This window comes from Lagopus leucura, unplaced genomic scaffold (genome assembly GCF_019238085.1).
Source record: "Lagopus leucura isolate 7727_CA_CO unplaced genomic scaffold, USGS_WTPT01 Super-Scaffold_1, whole genome shotgun sequence".
NCBI lineage: Eukaryota > Metazoa > Chordata > Aves > Galliformes > Phasianidae > Lagopus > Lagopus leucura.
In genome coordinates, this window is record NW_024962250.1 from 38,487,312 (window position 1) to 38,505,830 (window position 18,519).

The window sequence follows — 18,519 nt, forward strand, 5'->3', positions numbered from 1 at the left end:
GGGATGGTTGGGATTCCAGCAGTTCCCAGCTGGAATGCCATTGCAGAATCACTCAAAAGGGGATTAATGAGCTGTCACTGTGTTGGAAGAGGTAGGTGTTTGGTCAAACAGCCACTGGTGTGTGCAGAAGCAATTGTTGCTCCTGCAGAGAGCACACAGTGCTCTGTGTATGTGTAGTATTTTACATTCTCTTGTCCACATATGATATGTGTACATGTATGGTGGGGGTCAAAGGATCATGACTAAGGTTTTTATGGGTTCCTAGCAGAATAGGCTTGATATTCTGGGACCAAACAGTATTTAAGCCAGTGAGAATTTTGTCTGAGGTAAGACAAAGCAAGGAATTCAGGATATGATTCTTTATAATCCGTGTGATACGACTTGGCACAGCAGAGAGATTTACAATTCTTTTTTTCTGCATGCCTTGGAAGCTGTTTTAGACTGAGTTTGCTCTTTAAATCAAGAAACAGAAGCTTCTTGCTTCTGGTAAATGTTCAAACTAAAGCCTTGAATTCTCTTTTACATAGAAATGCTTTTTGTAGGATCCATCCATTTTGATTTCAGTTTGACTGTTTATCTCTTCTGCATCTTGCATCTAATTTATATTCCAGCATGGTAAAATGAACTTGATAACAGCCCTCTAGCTCGTCGTCTTAAAACACACGCTCAGCCTGCAAGAGCCAGTAAAGTCATGTTTATGAGGGTATTATGGTCTGGTAATTGGGAACAGACTGACCTGTTGGCTGCGGGGCCTATGGAAAGTGGATTGCATACAGATCTTGTAACTGACTTTGTTCAAAACAAACAGTGACTGCGGTTTTGGATCTGAACCCTGTTCTAGAGACAGAGTCAAAGAAGGTCTTTTCCCATTGGAAGCATCTGCCCTAACTTAATATCTAAAATGGCCAGGGGTGAGCAAGTCACCTCACTGGACAGAAATGAATGCATTCAGTGAGTTCCTAATTTCAGATTGCAGCAGACATGTAGGGGAGACCAGGCAAGCTGTCTTCTAGAGATACCCATTTCTCACCATTCACCTTTAAAAGGTTTATGGTGTAGCTGTTTCAGACCTTAATGTTCAAAGCCAGGTGAGATGAATCCCATTATCAATGTGGAAATTCAGTGCTCTGTGTATCTTTGCAGCTATTTTCCTTTAGCTGAGATGATTCTGTCTCCCTGTGGCAATAGCACGCTTGTCATCTTCATTGGGATCAGATATTCCATCACTTCTCAGTGGGACTGTATTAATACTGTGATCTTGGTTGTCAGTTCTTTCCCATATGAAGAAAAAAAGCCCTCCAAACCAAACCCGGCATGGCTTGATGAGTTTATGGGTTGTGTTCTCTGTAGTCCTCATGAACAAGTGACACAGGGGGGTGGAGTGTCCTTATTGGGGATCTCATTATTGGTGTCTTACGCTAAGATACACCTCCAAACGGTTTATTGTCTTTTGCCAGCTTTTGTCAGCAGGAACCAAGTACATCCGTGGCTGGAGTGCAGCTTGTAAGCAAGCATCTGTCTCTGTAGGACCTACGCTTCAGATAAACCTGGGGTTACTCAAAGTTCTGCTACAGCTTTGAATGTAGATTGCAATTTCAGTGAAGGAGAATAGTCTTTATTCTTAGAGTTGGTCCCTGAATTGTGCATAACTCATTACTGTTGCAAGTCAAGAGGATGATCGTTGTTTTGACAGCATCAGTCCCATTCTGATGTGAGTGTGGAGCCCTTGTTAGCAAATGTAATTCAGACTTGCAGTCTGTGGAGTAACTGTCATGCCGTCCTGGTGAACTTGGACATGAAACACCACGTGTAGGTGGGTTTGTTTGGGATGTACTTCAGGAGAAAGAGACTGCTTGCTTCTCTCCCTTCTACTCCATATTAATTTATTCCTCTCTTTGGCGTGATTAGAGAGGAGATGGGTGGTACACAGGCAGGATCAGAGCACCTGCATCAATAGCATCACCTGCATAGATGCAATCAGCTGTTCACATCAGGAGCAGGAATAGGTGGCCAAAGTTCTGACTTGTGCAGCCGATGAGAGAAGCCGATGCTTTTCAAGCTGCAGTCTTCAGTGGGATGCACAGCTACCAGTCACATCGTTTTGAAGCAGTTTTCTACCTGCTTCTTTTCTCTTCTAATTGTTGTACAAAGCAGAGATTGCTGGGATAGGTACTTGAAAGGTTTTTTTCTGAATTTGAATATGGCTTCTGAGTTACTGCGTTGAAACAATTGCTGTTCTTCCCTCAAAAAAAAAAAAAAGCAGGCTATTTTTTGATGCAACCACGTTCTGCCAGTAACACTGAAATTATCTGAAAGAAATGTCTCAAATTGCTTGACATCATCTCATGCATTTCACCCTCTCCATTGTTAGGGTTCGTTAGTGATTCCATTACAAACTCCTATTTGCAGAAATGGGTTTCTAAAAACCATCTGTGTTGTATTGTTTATGTTATATAAACGCTCAAGGACTAGACTGTATTAATAGATAGCCTTGTGATTGTGGAGCCAGCAATTACTTAACTTGTGATTACTCTATCACAAAGTCTGCTGACTCTCAGCACTTTGGAGAGGAGAATAAAATTCCTTCTGCAAATTGGGAAGATAATTTTCTTTGGAATAGCACTTGTTACACAGTGCGGGAAATCTCCTGAATGCAGATAAGCAGTAAAAGCTGATTAGCTTTATGGGGTGCATTGTGATGCATTGGGAAAAACTGTCAGGGTGGTGAGACTTATCAGTCCCAGGGGATGAAGCCAAGGTGCTAGAGCAGAGTTGCAAGCACTCCAGGAGAGGATGTGCTGGGTAGAAAAACAGGTGACTGTGATCTTTTTTCTCCTCTGTTGTTCTTATGTAGCCTGTCCCAGTGCTGTTGTTCTCTGTGCTGGAACAGAAAGCCTTGAGATCTCATTCTTTTCCATAGTGTTAGCCATTGATTCTTACAGTGTCACTGCTCCCTGATGATAAAGAGTGCAGATCACACAAACAGGAGTAAAAGATGTGCAGAACAAGATTGTGCATTTAAGATAATATCCTACACTGCTGGCTTCTTTGCCCTGCAGACTTTGGAGCTGCTTCCTATCTCCTGTGGGTATGGTGATGTGATGGACTGATACCTTCCAATGCCCAGGAGGGGAATTACCATAGCTGATGTCTTCTGCAATAACTATTTTGTGCCCAGAAAGAGGCTCTTGTTGCAATGTAAAACATTTGAGATGCGTGCAGACTGCCTTTAGGAAACCTAGCTTGTGATCTTCTGGGTTGGAGATTCATTGTCTTTTTCAAACCACTTTATTGCCTTCCTGTATTGCCTTCCAATGACTCCTCCCTGTAGGAAGGGATGGAGGACCAAGCTCCAGTTGCTAGCAAAGGCACAAACAAAATTTTTTTACATTGGAAATACAGAACAATAGAATTGTTTGAATTGGAAGGGACCCTCAAAAGCCATCTGCAGTGAACAGGAACACCACAGTTCAGTCAGGAGCTCTGAGCCCCATCCCCTGACCTCGGGTGTCTGCAGGGATGGGGTGCCACCACCTCTCTGGGAAATCTGTTCTAAATTTGTTTTTCATAGTTACTGTAATAAATATGTTGAATGGAAATGGAATGGTTTGCTCAATGAAACTTTCTTGTTGCTCTGAACGACATCCGATAGTAGAAATAAAAATAATAATGAGATTGAAGACATTGATTTAGAAGAAAGAGAGTTAAAATGACCTGGCTGATTCAGGGGAAGAATCTAGACTAACCATGGCCTATATATATTGCTAGTTGTGACAGTTTTTGTAGGGCATTAAAAGAGGAGAGACTCCTGCAATACTGCTGCTTTGTTACCTGATGAAGAAGGAGCTTGATGTTACTGGCTCTTTCACCCAGTGCAATTCTGGTTTAGTGGCTTTATTGGAGTTGCATTATTCAAAGTTTCTTTAAAACAACTACTGTAATCATACATACATTGTCACAGTGTAAGGAACCAGAAAATTGTATTGCATAATTCCCTTGCAGTTGTCTGAGAAATCTCCTGTCTGCTCTGCTAACACAGAGCAGATATCTGATGTGGAATCGTTCTTTTCCTACAAAGGGACTGCAGTGCTTTCAGGTTAGAGAAGAGCAATAGCAAATATATTTATATTTTATCTGCTATACTTAACAATCGAATGAAAGAAAAGTGTTAGCAGAGGTCAAGCATTGTTTGAATGTGTTGCAAATGGTTTCCCAGGGAAACAGCAAATCAGTACTCATAGCCTACTGCAGCATCTTCAGAACAACATCCAGCCACCAGCCCCAGCCGTGTTTACTATAGTACTTGGGACCAAAAGTGATGCAGACCAAAGGCAAGGGAACGTGTGAGTAGGAGCAATTCCAAAGGATGAAGAAACATTCAGCAAGAGTGGCACCGTTACCATCCTACAGTGTTTCTGAATTAAATTTGCCTGTGTCAGACGGTAAATGCTTTTTTTCCTTTATATTTAAGGCTGGGCAGGAATTTACTTTGCATGCTGCTCCTGCTGTGTTCCATGGAAAGGAACGTGAGTGTGTGTGTGGATGTATTCCTACGTTTTTTGGTTAACTAATGCTTTGGTAGCATTTTTCACACTTTAATATCATCTAGGATAAGTGCCGTTGCATTTCTTCTTTGTGTGCTCAGTTGCTGTGTGAGTGATTTCTGATGAAGAAACTAACGTTGAAAGAACAACAGCCGAAAAAAAGTTCTTGTGCTTCCATTCTGGCTTTTCAAAAGGCTGGGAAATTAGCTCTGTACTGTGCTATTGAATTTATTATTAGTTAGTATATTATTAGTGTTAGTATTTTAACAACCCAGATCTATCGTTGTTTTAAAGACAGAGGCACCAACTTTTTGTGCCTGCTGTCCCTCAGCTCGAGATGGCAGTTGTTCCCTTGCACTGCTTTTCCCCCCTTATTTGCAAAGATGTCAGCTCTGAAGCAATTCCTTAATACAGAAAGCACAAGGTAGAAACTGTGAAACCCGTGCTGTGCTCTCGCTGACATGACAGCCAAGCATAAAGTGCAGAAACATGGCTTGTTCCCTGCAGAGTGCATGCCAAATTCACAGCACAGCTCAGTGTCAGCTGGAAACTTGGAGATGTCCAGCAAGAGAGATCTCTGCACTTAGAATGGTGATAATGTACAGCAGGGATGTGTGTAGTATAAATCAAAAGTTGAAAGGGAAACTTTTTGAAAAATATTCCTGATGTTCGGGTTCCACGTGGTGTTGTTTTCTTACTGTATGTAGAAATCTCAGGCTTTAACTGTGCTGTTGCAAGTTTATTACACTCAGTGTCAGACGTTTCAGAGCGCTGAGTGTTGCTTTCCAAAGTTGCTTGTTCTGCCCGAAATGAATTTGCTTCCTGCTGTGTGTGGTGTGTTCTTAGGAACGCTCGAGCTGGAAAATTGCAAGGTGTGTGCTGTCTCTGTCCTGATTTTTGTTATTCCGACCAGCAGCAAAATTGTGATTCCTTTTTTTTGTGAGTTAAATTCGGCACTACATAAAAGCAAAGCAAGAGGCACTGCACAGCAGAGCGTGACTTCCAGCTCTTCAATCTACCTGGATCAGACCAGCTTAAATTACAAACAGGACTGGGTTTTGGTACAGCAGGCAATTGTCTGTCATTTTTTCTTGGGAGTATGTGTGCAATACAGAGTATTCTGCAGTCTGAACACTTAGCTGGTGTTTCTTTTTGAGGGGAAAAATGCCCTAAAGAAAGCTGAAGGAGAGGATGGAGCTAGCTGCTTATGTTGATGCATTGCTGTTGGGTTTTAGGGAGTGTGAAATAGTAATCCCTGCCCTCACCTGGTTCTTGACGAGCAGTGGGATGAGCTGGTTAATGAGGTGATTTGCTGCTGTTGAGACAGTGGCTAGCCACTGCCTAGCCTCATCCAGCTGTTTGGGAGTCTTAACCTGCTCCCCATGCTCAAAAATGGCACTAATGTTACCTTAAGGAAGGAAAATCCAGTCATCAAAGGAAGAAAGGGCAACAGACTGGAAGTGACTACATGACACACTTGTCATAGCTGACAGGCTGAAAATGGAAGGGTCCTTGCTGGGGATGAGGCTGACCAGGCAGAACTAATACTAAGCCCTGCTAACCTAGACATGAAATGTATGTGCAGGCGGTTTTACAGAGCAGCAAAGATTTTAGTGGGGATTTCCAGTGAACCCCAATGGGATAGGGCAGCTTCCAGCTTCCCAAAAATGCTGCAACTGTCTCTGCTTCCTTCACAGGCATCAGGAGAGCACGTGGAGAGGATGCCGCAGGGACTTGGGCCCCGAGCCTATGTACTGGGACAAGAGCAGGAGCAGCGCCCTATGTTCTTTTACCCCACTGCTCCTCAAAAGTGTTTAAATAGGCTCTAAGTCAGACAAAGAAACCAAAGGACCTGCTTAATGCATGGCAGGTACCGAAGTGCTGCCTCAAGCCAGAGGCAGACAGATTTGGAGTCATCTCAATGCATCTCAATGTAAGCCTCTGGAAGTACTGAGAAAGTTGTTTGAGCTTCCCGGAGCCAACAGGAGAGATGGATGCCTCTGAAAGGTGATTCATCTCCTTGGATCAGTACTGCTGGGAGCTGGAATGAATCACTCTCTGGAGGCACCCATCAGACAGGAGAGGCAATAGTTGGTGTAGGAGATGAATATAAGCAATTTGATATTGAGTTGTGTGTCAGTGTGCTGACTGCTTTTACACTCGTATCTTAGGAGACCGATGAACCAGCCTGGATTTATTGCAGTGTTTCTTGAAAGTAGAAGCTATCTCGTAATTAGTTGATAATGAGATGCATATGAGTGATTTCAGGAGTGTCTTGGGTCTAAACTCCTTGTACAATGACTTTATGTCAAAGCAGCCTCATGGCTTTTGTTGAAGCTACTGTCGATGTGCTGCAGTGAAAGTAAAATGAGAGTTTAACTCATAATGTCTGTTGCTTTTTGGAAATGTCACTACATTTTAGCAATGACAAGATTCATTGGCATTTCAGAGGATTCTCTTCTTTCCTGGTGAGATTCATAACTTTTTATTTCAGAGTAAAACGTATAAATCTGTGAAATTATTGGAGGCACATCTGGTGTAATTTATTACAAAGTTTGTCAGAGAGATTTTCTGTAATGGAATTATATGCGATTTCAAATGGAATGATTTATGCTTATCTGTTGCTCAGTCAGCACTGAAGTGATGAGAAATAGGTCTCATCTCAGGCCCAAGAATCCTCTGGTTTTGGTTGGTTCTGGGTCTGGCATATCTGGGAAAAAGCGAGTCTGCCCAAGGAGGCTGTGGATGCCCCATCCCTGCAGGCATTCAAGGCCAGGCTGGATGTGGCTCTGGGCAGCCTGGGCTGCTGGTTGGTGACCTGCACACAGCAGGGGGTTGGAACTGGATGAGCACTGTGCCCCTTTGCAACCCAGGCCATTCTATGATTCTATGGTTCTTATGGATGTGTCACAGCAAAGGATGTTCCTCTTGGTTGTGTTCAAAGGACTCTGGCAGAAGATGCCATTGAGGTAATCTCATATGGAATATTTATATCAGCAAAAGCTTAAAATGAAGTGCTTGCTCTGGAGCTGAACTTAGGGCACTGAGGCTTACAAGTTCCCTTAGGATCACTCTCTCAGACAGGTGGATGTTGGCTTATGATTGGCACTGAGGGGCATGGCTTAGTGCGTGGGCATGGTGGTGATGGGTTGATGGTTGGACTACGTGATCACAGTGGTCTTTTCCAACCTTAATGGTGACTCAGGGGGAGATCACCAGAACAAAAACCTCTGACCTCCAGCTTCTTGCTCCTCACACAACAGCCTTGTGTTTTTAGAGCACATGGGGATGCCAGCAATGTTTTCTGACAACAGAATTAAATCCAAAATATTCCACTCCCAATAATTGCTTTATATTATGTTCTGTAAATGTGCATAGGTCATTTTCTATAGAAGTTGCAGAAGTTTCACTTTCAACATACAAAAGTCGTTTTCTCTGCCTTCCCAAATTTTTGTTCATCCTTGAGTAAAATGTAAAAGTTGACTGTCCCTCATACTCTTCCTGGTACAAATGCAAATGATAGACTATCTGATCTGGTTTTTACATTTGTATATCCAGAGTAAGCCTGATTCTGGAGTTGCTGAGTTGCTCTTTCCAGTTTTTGTTCAGCTTATAGTGTCCTGCATTGATATCAGTCAGGGCCACAAATGAATCCTATAAGAATCACAGAATTAGAGAATGGTTTGGATTGACCCTGGAAGGGACCTCAAGGATCATGAATCTCCAACCCCCCTGCCACATGCAGGGCCACCAACCTCCCCATTTAATACTAGACCAGGCTGCCCAGGGCCCCAACCAACCTGGCCTTGAACACCTGCAGGGACCTCTAAATACACTGTGCTATGACCAGTAACTTTAACATATACGTAGCCATTACATTTCAGAACACATTGCTGCTGTCTCTAGCTGCCGTTTGCACTTCAGATGCTATCAAATAAACTTATTTCCAAAATTTGTTCTGACACCCGCACATTGATGCTGATATATTATTTCTGATGTCAAATCAATGGGATTCCTTGTCTGTGCTGAAACAGAGAGAGAGTGATAGTTGAGTTATGTTGGAATGAGAATGGGTAAAAAAAAAGTCTTATAAAGTGGTTAAGGAGGGAAAAAAACAAACAGGGAAAAGCACAGCATTGCACACAGTGGCCCTTTACTATAGTAAGAAACAAATTCTGCAGTCCTCCTGAGATGGCTATCCCTTATGCTCACGCATCAGAGCTCTCCAGAAACCATTCTGCAGGTTGTTTACAGCCAGAAAAGCTTTTATTTTCTCCTGCAGAGGGCTCTTTTTTTCTTTTTCTGTATGGTTACAGCTGTTGAACTTAACGATGCTGCAGCCTGAATCCATTTTGTGCTGCAGTCCCCATTTGGAGGTTTTAGGACGCAGCAGCTGTAGACCGTGCAGGTTTGCCATATTCCAAGGTTTGCCAAAGAGCCTGCATCTCAGAATGACTTTTTCATGCAGCTGATGTACAGAATGATGGATGTACAGACTTGCAGGTGTGTTTATCAGACTGGCATGCAGAAGCCAAGGCAATTATACAGCAACTGATACAGGAATGCTAGTCTAAGGGATCAGCAGCCAGCTATGAGGATCTTTGGAGATAAAAATCAACCATTGCATGAGTAGAAACATCTGTGCATATTGTTTAGTGACTATTTCTATCTTCCCTTATTTGCAAAAGTTGAATAACTGTATATATCCACCTGATATTACTTGGCTTCATTGAGCTTAAATGGAAGTTCCTTAAATGGAACTTTGATACATATGGTAAATCTCAATGCTATTCACACTGTGGCTACTTCCAACAACAGCAGGTACATGTGCACATGCATTGTGTGCACTTCTCATATCCTTGCCATCCCAAGCACAGCCAGCATGTGCAGACACTGCACCCTGCCTTGCCAGGTGGCTTTCACAGACCTTGCAGTTTATGTGAGCAGATGTCACAGATGAAATCTGCAGTCCAACCCTATCAGGCACTGGGACAGGAGCATGACAAAGCTTCTACATTGGCAGTAGCAATCTCTCTAGCAATCAGAAGAGCTGGAAGGAAACACACAGTGCAGGTGCAAGGACAAAATGGAATCCTGGACTGTTTTCACAAGTGGCTTGTGCTATGTGAGGATGCTCCTGCCCAATTCTGATTGTTTTCCTTCCATTCTGAGCACCTTGCTTGCCACATCTCATACTGGTAGGTGCAGATGCACTCATATTTCTTTCACTCAAAGCTAACCTGTGGTATTGTAGTTGGCAGAGTTAGACACATTTTTCCTCTTTGGTTCAGAGATGCATCCTTGGTCTGTAGGTATTATGAATTAGTATATTTATACATGGTTTAGTTTATGTTGGTTTTTTTTTTCTCCCTCCCAGATTTTGCTTGTAAGTCTAATCAAGGTGGTGTCCATCAGCCTGTATCTTAAATCAGGAGCATTAGGCATGCTGGGTCTAGCTCCCAGTGCTATTATCATCACAATGCCAAGGAGGTGCAAGGCTGGATGGTGACTTCAGGAAGTTCTTTGCATCCTCTCCTCTAAGGCAGAGCAAGATGCATTTTCATCACCCTGATGGGTGTCTCTGTCATTTGTCTCTGCTGTGAGACCATTTTTCAGGCACTTAATGACAGCCATAGTGAGATTTTTCCCTCTTTTCAGGGTGACACGTCCCTCATTAGGCACTGTGTTATTTATGGGATGATGAAATTTAAGTTATTTGCTCCCTCTTTCTTTGCTTTATAGGAGGATAGGAGGGCATATTGATTAGGGAGATTTCTAATTGTGAGGGAAGTTTCTGTCAGTTTGAAATGAACGTCTGTGTGCAGACACTGAGGAGATAATTGGCAGGAATTGCAGATGGACGTCACTGTTCAACTACAACACAAATGTCTGCACTTTTGCTTTCTGCTCTTGACAATAGTTAATCATAGTGCAGGAGAAATGTTGTATGCCGTCACTGAGTCATTTGTTTTTCATTAAGATGTGAAAATCTTGTTTTTCCCAGGACAAAAAAATAATTGTCATAACCTTCTCATCCCCTTCAGACATAAAAACTTCCCAAGCTAGCAAAGAGTGAATAAACAAGGCATTACTCTGACTGGTCATACGTGCGTAGCTCTGATACACAGACACTCCTTGCCTCCAAAAGGTTTAAATGGAGAACATCACTGAGGTCTGAGATATGGTGAAATAATTTGTCTTCGCTGAGCAAAGTAGGAGGTGCTTGCTCCTGAATCCTCCGTAACACACTGTCTGTAAAGACTCTCCTTGTAGAGTTGGTCTGCTTGGCTTTCCTAAATGTCATTATGGCTTCATGTCCTGAGTTGAACTGCTAGTTCTGAACTCTTTAAGAATGGGGGAGATTTTGCCCTTGGGTTTTAACTTCACATTAAAGGTGGTAATATCTTCAGGTGCAGTGGTGTGTCTGCAGAACAGCCTTGCTGGTTGTACTCAGTTGCTGTGGGTCTACACCAATGTAATGAAGGGCAGGATTTGATTTTTACACTGAGTCCCTTTGGCTGAAATTAAACAAACTGTGGACCTGACTCCACTAGGTAGCCGTGCCCGCAGCTGTGTGGTAGCAGTGGCAAACAATCCAATTAAAGCCATAGCTAATGCTCTCTAATGAGGTTTTCTTGTTATAAAATTGACAGAAGAAGCTGTCTTCCTATACAATGGCACTGCAACTCAGTCCCTATTTCTTTTGAGTCGTGCTCATCCCATGTTTCTCCAGCCACAAATTTTACATCGTTTTCTCCTTACTGCACAACGTTAGGACCAGAATTTCTCTGCAAGAATCTCCAGCCCTCATGGCTGTGTGCTGTTACCAACATGAGCATGTGCACACGGGCTGCTGGAAGCGGTGGGCTGGTGATGTGTGAGCTTCTCCTTCACTGCAGTGGATGCTCACCAGCAGGTAGGGTTGCAACACAAAGGAAGCGTTGTCAATTCTTTCACTGGTGCCCAATTTAGCAGGAACATTCGATTGACGTACTTTTCGCATAGCACCAGCCTGGCTTCTACCTCCATCCATCTGTCAAAGCTCAGCAATTGTTTCCGCGGCAGTGGCGTGAAGACATCATGTTGTCAGTGCACAAACAATGACAAATTAGGAGCTGAGATTTTGAGGACACGGTAGAATAAACAGATTTTAATGCTGTATGAGTAAAAGGAAGACTGTAAATGCCTTGAGTGACTTTCTGGCAAAGCTCACCTACTGCCTGATTACAGTGATAGCTATGGATGATCCCTCCCTCCTCTGTAGGACTGTGAAAACAAAAGAAACTTTCCAGCTCAGAAGCATGTCATCCATTTAGCCATCAATTTAGTTCTGTAATTAAAAAAAAAAAAACAACAGCAAACCAACAAAGCACATGCCAGCAAGGGAGATGTTGCTGTCTCCAAATTAGTAAACACTTTGTATTATGGACATGGAGAGGTTATGGAAAGGAATTCAGTTATCTATTTGAGAGGTTCTTCATTTCTATTGGGGGCAGTTGTTGAGGAAAGAAAAGAAAGGCAAAAAAAATCAGTTATCTGATGATGAGGCCATTAAAGTTATTCCCAGGGCTACAATTTTGTAATGAATTTATTATTTTACTGGTAGTCCATTCACTTTGTTATTAGTAGCAACTTTGAGGCCATAAAAGATGAAAAGATGTCCCTTGCAGAATGGCATCTTTTTTGATATTCTAAGCAGTATTGTCACTCAGTGAATATGCTGTGTACATACAAAACTAATCTGAAAATCACTGTTCTTGAATCTCAAAGCAAAATCCGTGCTCTCCTAGCCCCCTGCATAATAACAGTGATTTGTCTAGCCCTGAAGCCACAGAGGGGCAAATATTCTCACTGTGTGAACTGCACATGAAAGTCTGTGTATAAATGGAAAGCCACAAATCTTACTTCACATCTCTCAGAGTCAAGAGGCGAGGGAGCTGTATGCAGGTTATAGATGGATGGTGAAAATGGCTCTGGGGGCACAAGCCACGTGCTGCTGGCTCCTGGTTGGAACCAAGACAGCAGCAGCTTCTGGTGGCTCACCTCCTCCATCAGCCTGGGTTCAGAGCAGTGTTAAAGAACGTGGAAAGGCGTGGGCTTCAGTGATGTTAATCACATGGTTTAGGTTAGTCACAAGCATAATTACCTTGCTAAATTTAATGACACAGGAATAAATATATAGTAATTAATACAAGACATGGACTGACTCTGATAGAAGCATGTAGAAAGCCACGTGTTCTTGCTGGACTCCTTTAGTCTGCATATATAGAGAAATTGTTTACTTCCTAAAGTAAAGTGTCTGCATTTCTAGGATGGAGAAAAAAAGACTTGACTGATATAGAATAAATAATAATCTTAAAAAATGGGGCAGAGTGTGGGGTAGCTTTTATCCATAATGGAAAGTCACCCAGATGGATTTGATTCATTAAATGCTTGATACGATCCTGTGCAGCCTTTTCCTGTTTTCCATTCCCTCCTTTGTCAAGTGTATGGGCTGAGTGTTACTTTGGCACTCAATTATAAGCTCCAAACAGTCAAGGAACTCTTCTAGCAGCAAGATCCAGCACTCTGGCAAGATTTTTCTTTCAGTTAAAAAAATAATAATAAAAATCAGGTAAATAGTTGAGTAGCAAGTCTGACCCAGCATGAATATTTCCACTCAAGATGGTTGTTCTTTCTTATAACAGGCACTCATCCTAAGGTTTACATCTATATTAAGTCAAAAGATTGTGACCCTGACAGTGCTGCTCTGCTTTTGCCCTGGTGGAAGTGTATTTTGGGAGCTTTTTAGCTGTTCCTTCATTTTCACATGCCGTGTTATGGTAGGACCCTCCTGTTGTCCATTCTGGGAGGTCATGCTCTCACCTCCTGAGGCTCCAAGGTCTCCATAGGCATGTGGGATTCACGTATACAAAAATTCAGTGGGAAATGCTGCTCTTGATTTCTAAGCTTGGTGGGTCTCAGTGGATCCCTTCTTGAGTGCCAGTAGTTATTGTGTGAGTCAAAGAATGGGAATTAATTACACAGCATTCCGTTTTCCTTTCCTCTAACACGTGGGTTAGAAGCACACGTGCAAGGTTTTGTTGGAGTGCTTTGTAAATGGTGATTTGTTGTCCTTGCAGCTGATACTGAGGTTGGAGAAATTAGCCCAGCATATTTCTCTTCACCTTCCCTGTCAAAGAATCTCTTTAAAATTTGGTCAGATTCGGTAGCATTCCTTGGCCCAAGCTTTCCAGCTGTAACAAGGAAATTTTGATAAATTGCTGTGCTATCTGATTGCTTTCAAATATAAAAGGAGATCTCACTATATCAAGCAGTGACTTTCAATTAAATGCAATCTCCTGAATTGCAGTTTTGGTCTCAGCTGCTGAGTTTCTCAATGTACAGGAAAAGATTGGTGTTCCTTTATTGTACCAGATATAAATAACTCTTGAGCTCTTTTTGCATACAAGAAAAACAGGCATCCTTGAAATTTTGGCTGCGGATCATCTGGTAGACTTCTGCTGAGTATAACGTGAATCTTGAGCTTGCTCTAAATTACATGAATTGAGATGTAGCATGTGTCTTTTAAGGTAATGAAATCTCTTTAAATGATGTGTATCAAAGTGAGCAGTGATTTGGGTCGATGCGCCTTGGTGGTGGAGGACAGGCAGTCAGCAAGTGAAAATAAAACTTCCCTAAGGACTGGAAGATTTGGAAGTGCCTTTTTGGATATTTAGGCCAGAAGGTGCTGCTTGTCTTAACCTTGCAGAGATGGGAAGTAACTTTCAGCTGTCGAATAAAGGTGTGATGATGCTTCTTGTGGTGGTAGTGGTGGTGACGAGTGCGAAGAGCAAGGCTTAGACTTGTGAAATGAGCAGAACAAGGTCATGGGAAGAGTTGTGTGGCTATTTGATCAATATTTTCTCCATTAAAAAGGAAATATATGAAGATGAAAAACGTTTTAAAGGTTTGAAAATGTCTTGTAGGCTCTAAAAAGCTCTGATGCTCACAAAAAAAAAAAAAAAAAGAAAAAAAAAAAAGAGGAGAAACAATCTATTGCCTAGAAACAATATAGGTGTTGGTCCTTCAAAGTCAGCTTCAGTGTTTATACTGTCATAGACTGTGTTCTAAATGTCTCCTTTGTGGTCTTTGTCGTTAGAGCAGGTGAATCAAACACAACTTGTAATTCATGTGTAGTTATATGAACCTCAGCCTCCTCTGGCAGTAGTGTTGACTTGATTCCTCTGTTATTCTGAATACAATCCATGCTTTAGGAAATGCTTCCATGTTGTTATCTGGTGTGGAGTTATTTGCTCCAAGCGCACTGAAGTGGCTCGTGTTGTAATGAAGAGTGTTGCCTTCCAGGAGGTTGTTGCTGCATTTGTTGCATACTTAGCATCTTACACATGAGTTCTATGGTGGTTTTTCTGTGCTTTTCAGCATGAGGCAAGTGTTTGTTGTATTAAAGCCTCCAAATCATGGCAAAATCAGTGGCTGCTCTGAGTATATGTGACTTGTGTCACGCTGGGTGAAGTGGTCACCAACTGAAGTTGCAGCTGCAAAAGAAGAGGTGGGTGATCTCAGCAGACCATGAACACACACTCTTATCAAAAACGGCCTGTCATCTTGGCTTACTGACTCAGAAGAAAATCTGATGTGCTGCTCACGTGCTGACCTCTTCAGCAGACACCTTCAGTAAGTTTGGGAGTATGTGCCAGATGGCCAGATTCCAGCACCGTGCTCTGTTCTGTTTCTTTCTGGTTCTTAGTCCAGTCCTTCAAGCACTTACTTGTAAAATGCTGTATCCTTCTCACCAGCAAACTTCTCATCTGGTGTTGCTGGTGTTTCTGGCACCTGGGGCTCGTTCACTGCCTTTGTAAAGTCTCCCTCTGACACGCAGTGTCTTGGGGGTGGTTGCACCTCGCAACAGAAGAGAAAGCAACGTGCATGAAGATGTAGAGATTATGACAAGGTGCACTTAAAGCCTTCAAACTGACCTCTTCTGTAAGTTAGCAAATGCCTGCATCCTAACAACCCATCAGTGAGCAAGGCTTCATCCGATTCAAGAGTCTCAAGAGTGGTTCTGAAGGATGGAAGGGGAAGCTCTTGCCTTGAGAGGCTCTCAGCACCAACCCCAATTGTTCCTCAGCCCTTCTTTCTGTCCTATGGGGAATGGTGACCTCTCCTTTTGCCTGATTCAGTGTCAGTGCTTAGGAGGGGCCCACGTGAGTACAGATTCCTTTGACTGTTCAGACCCTGTGGATGGAGCTGCATGGCTGAGAGTATGCTGCAGCATAAGGCTCTCATTTCTTCAGGGAAAAGACTGGTTTTCATACAGCAGCATTTATCTGAAGGGGGGAGAGAGTTAAGTATTTACTTATTTACTTTATTCTGACCACAGCTGAAACCTTGATTTTTGCAGTGTGCTTCCTTTCTCCCACTGACTCGTTTGTATGCATTTTGCTGACAGTGTTTGAAAGCCCGGCTTTCCTGCAGGGAGTTTACAGCCAAACTGATGCAAACTCTTTCTTCTCAGGTGCCTCACGATCATCTGTCATCCAATGCAAGCCAGGAGGCAACTGCCCCAGCAGACACAGAGGCATGACTAGGCAGCTCTCCCCTCTATCTGTGGCTGAAGATTCTGCTGCTCCCATTCTTGAGCTGCAGAATCGAAGTCCCTCGGGAATCTGTCGGCACAGCAGAGTCGAGAGGCAGAGCAGATCAGGTAGGCATAACGGCCGCGCTGCTGGTGTCGCAGCATGCCTGCTAAAGGCCTCTCCTGTCTGGTTTTTGGAAAGACGGTGCAGAGTGCTGACGTTGGGTTTCGGTGCTGCAAACTGCATGGCCTTGTGAAAGTCCTTCCTGTACCTGTGTGCAGACTGGGGTTAGGCAAGAAGGAAGCAAGAATGGGAGAGGAAGTGCTGGGCCTCGGTAGGAACACAGAACGCGTTATCTGAGAAATCCTGTTGGCACAGAAGGATGGTTAACATTAGCGCGCCAGTTAGTCTTATGAAGTGGTTGTGTTTCCTCAGCTTCAGCCTGGCCAGAGACCAGGACCCTTAAAACCAGCCATTTACCTTCTCAAAGGCAATGACAATCTCAGCTCGTACCGTGGACAGTCTGATGAAGAGGAAGAGAAGGAGCAACGGGTGGAAGGCTATCTAGAAAAGACCGTCACAGTTCAGATCATCGAGCAGCTGCACATCAGGGCTTCCACTGGGAATGTGTCACACGCTTTTTGCAGAAGTTTAGCTCAGATGAACCTGTACGTATGGAGAACGCTGGCTTCTTCGCCATGGTGTCCATCTGTCATCAACAGGGGTGGTATGAGAGCAGTTGCAGGATGCAGCCAGAGACCTTTGAGTGTGCTGGATTGTACTGGTGAGGAAAGAGCAGTTAAATGACTGAAATAGTGTAACTGTACTGAGTACTTGGAAAACAGTATATGTAGATACTGTGAGCAAAAAGGAGAGGAAGAGCAGGTTGGATCTCCCTTGCACACTGGAACTGTGGGAGATGAACCTTTATCTTGTCACTTCATCACTGATGGCAGCAAGAGTCAGCTATTTTCTGCCTTGAGTTGGATGGAAAACAGAGGAATCTTGTACTCCAGGAGTACTCTTTTGATGGAAACCCTCAGAAAGACATTAAAGGCGATGACTGCAGCAAGGAGTGGCATCTTGCAATGAAGATCTTACCCAAGATACTAGAAAACCAATCATCTGTTCTCATTGTTTTGCAGATACTAGGATGAATAGCTCCATATTTACTTGCACAAGGGTACATCCAAATCAGAATCTATCTTTTGTTAAGAAAGGACCTGTAGCTCGATTGAGAAAAGAGTAATACTGTGTCATCATATTCATCCAAATGTTTATTTGGCACCCTTTTTATCCAGATCTTCCTCATCGGTGAGGTCTAAGTATGAGTGACCTGACAGGTAGGCGAACAAATATAAAGAATATCATTTTCTAGGATGTAGTTATGAAATACTTAAGAGTTCAGAAGAAAAACGGTAGGTTTTGATTTCATTTATCTCATTCTTTTGAAAACAAAAGCAAAAGATTGTTCCTCTTGTTACAGAGAGATCCAATACATAAGTTACATTACTGACAGACAAAAGGAGCATGCGAGGATATTTCTGGTCATTGACTTTCAGCACAGTTTGCCATTGACCAGTGTCATCTGCATGTGTCACCTGTGGTGTCACCTGCATTCTTTCCCTCTCTTTTCATCCTTGCTGAGTTCTCAGATTGCTTCCATGCTCTTGACAGGTTAAGTCAGTTGATTAGCTTCAAACTGAAGTAAGTCACCAAGGATTTCTGTGACCTTTCTAATTGTAAAATGCTATCTGCCCCCACTTTGGCTCATGAATATATTTTCTTCTCAGCACAGCATTCAATATCTGGACTCAAATTCTACTTTCCAGCTCAGTTCAGACCCAACTTCATCACTTGGAAGTTCTCCAACCTTTTTAGTGTGAATTGTGTGTCTGCTTTCCATATGTCCCTACCCTTTTTGAGTTCAAGCCCTGTGATTCTTTTAAAGATATTTCTTATCTCTGCCTTGTGCATCTTTGACCAAGTTTTCAGTATGAGCATCTCGTGGATTTCAAAAGCAATTGTCAAGCTACTGTGCCACTTTGCTTGGAGATTTCACTTTACATGTAGGTATGTAGCCTAAGGCAAGATAAGGGCCTCCAGTGAGTCATACATCCCATCTCCCTTTGGTACATGAGGATGAGATCAGCCATTTTCTCAACATGCCTGTCCATTCTCACCTAGTGTAGAGGGAGCCTAGACAACATCTTTAGCCCAAAAAGCAATTGCTAACTACATTACATGGGGTGAATCCTGTCAATTAAGCACTTACAAAACCTCCCTACTGTATGTTTAATTAGGCTAAATCTCACACAGGTCTTTTAAATCAAGCTAGGATGTGTAAAAAGTGTGTATTTCTGTGCCTTTCCCCAACATTTGGTGCTGTAACAACC

The 18,519-nt window shown here is 42.8% G+C and overlaps 1 protein-coding gene across 2 annotated transcripts in view; it reads left to right on the top strand.

Annotated features, from left to right (window-relative positions):
- SLC35F4 (solute carrier family 35 member F4) overlaps positions 1-18,519 on the top strand; it is a 102,941-nt gene that overhangs the window by 65,383 nt on the left and 19,039 nt on the right. For both annotated transcript variants that reach the window (XM_042867285.1, XM_042867294.1), the window contains exon 2: positions 16,063-16,251. In XM_042867285.1, the coding sequence (XP_042723219.1) occupies positions 16,063-16,251 (189 nt within the window). The remainder of the gene's footprint in view (positions 1-16,062; positions 16,252-18,519) is intronic.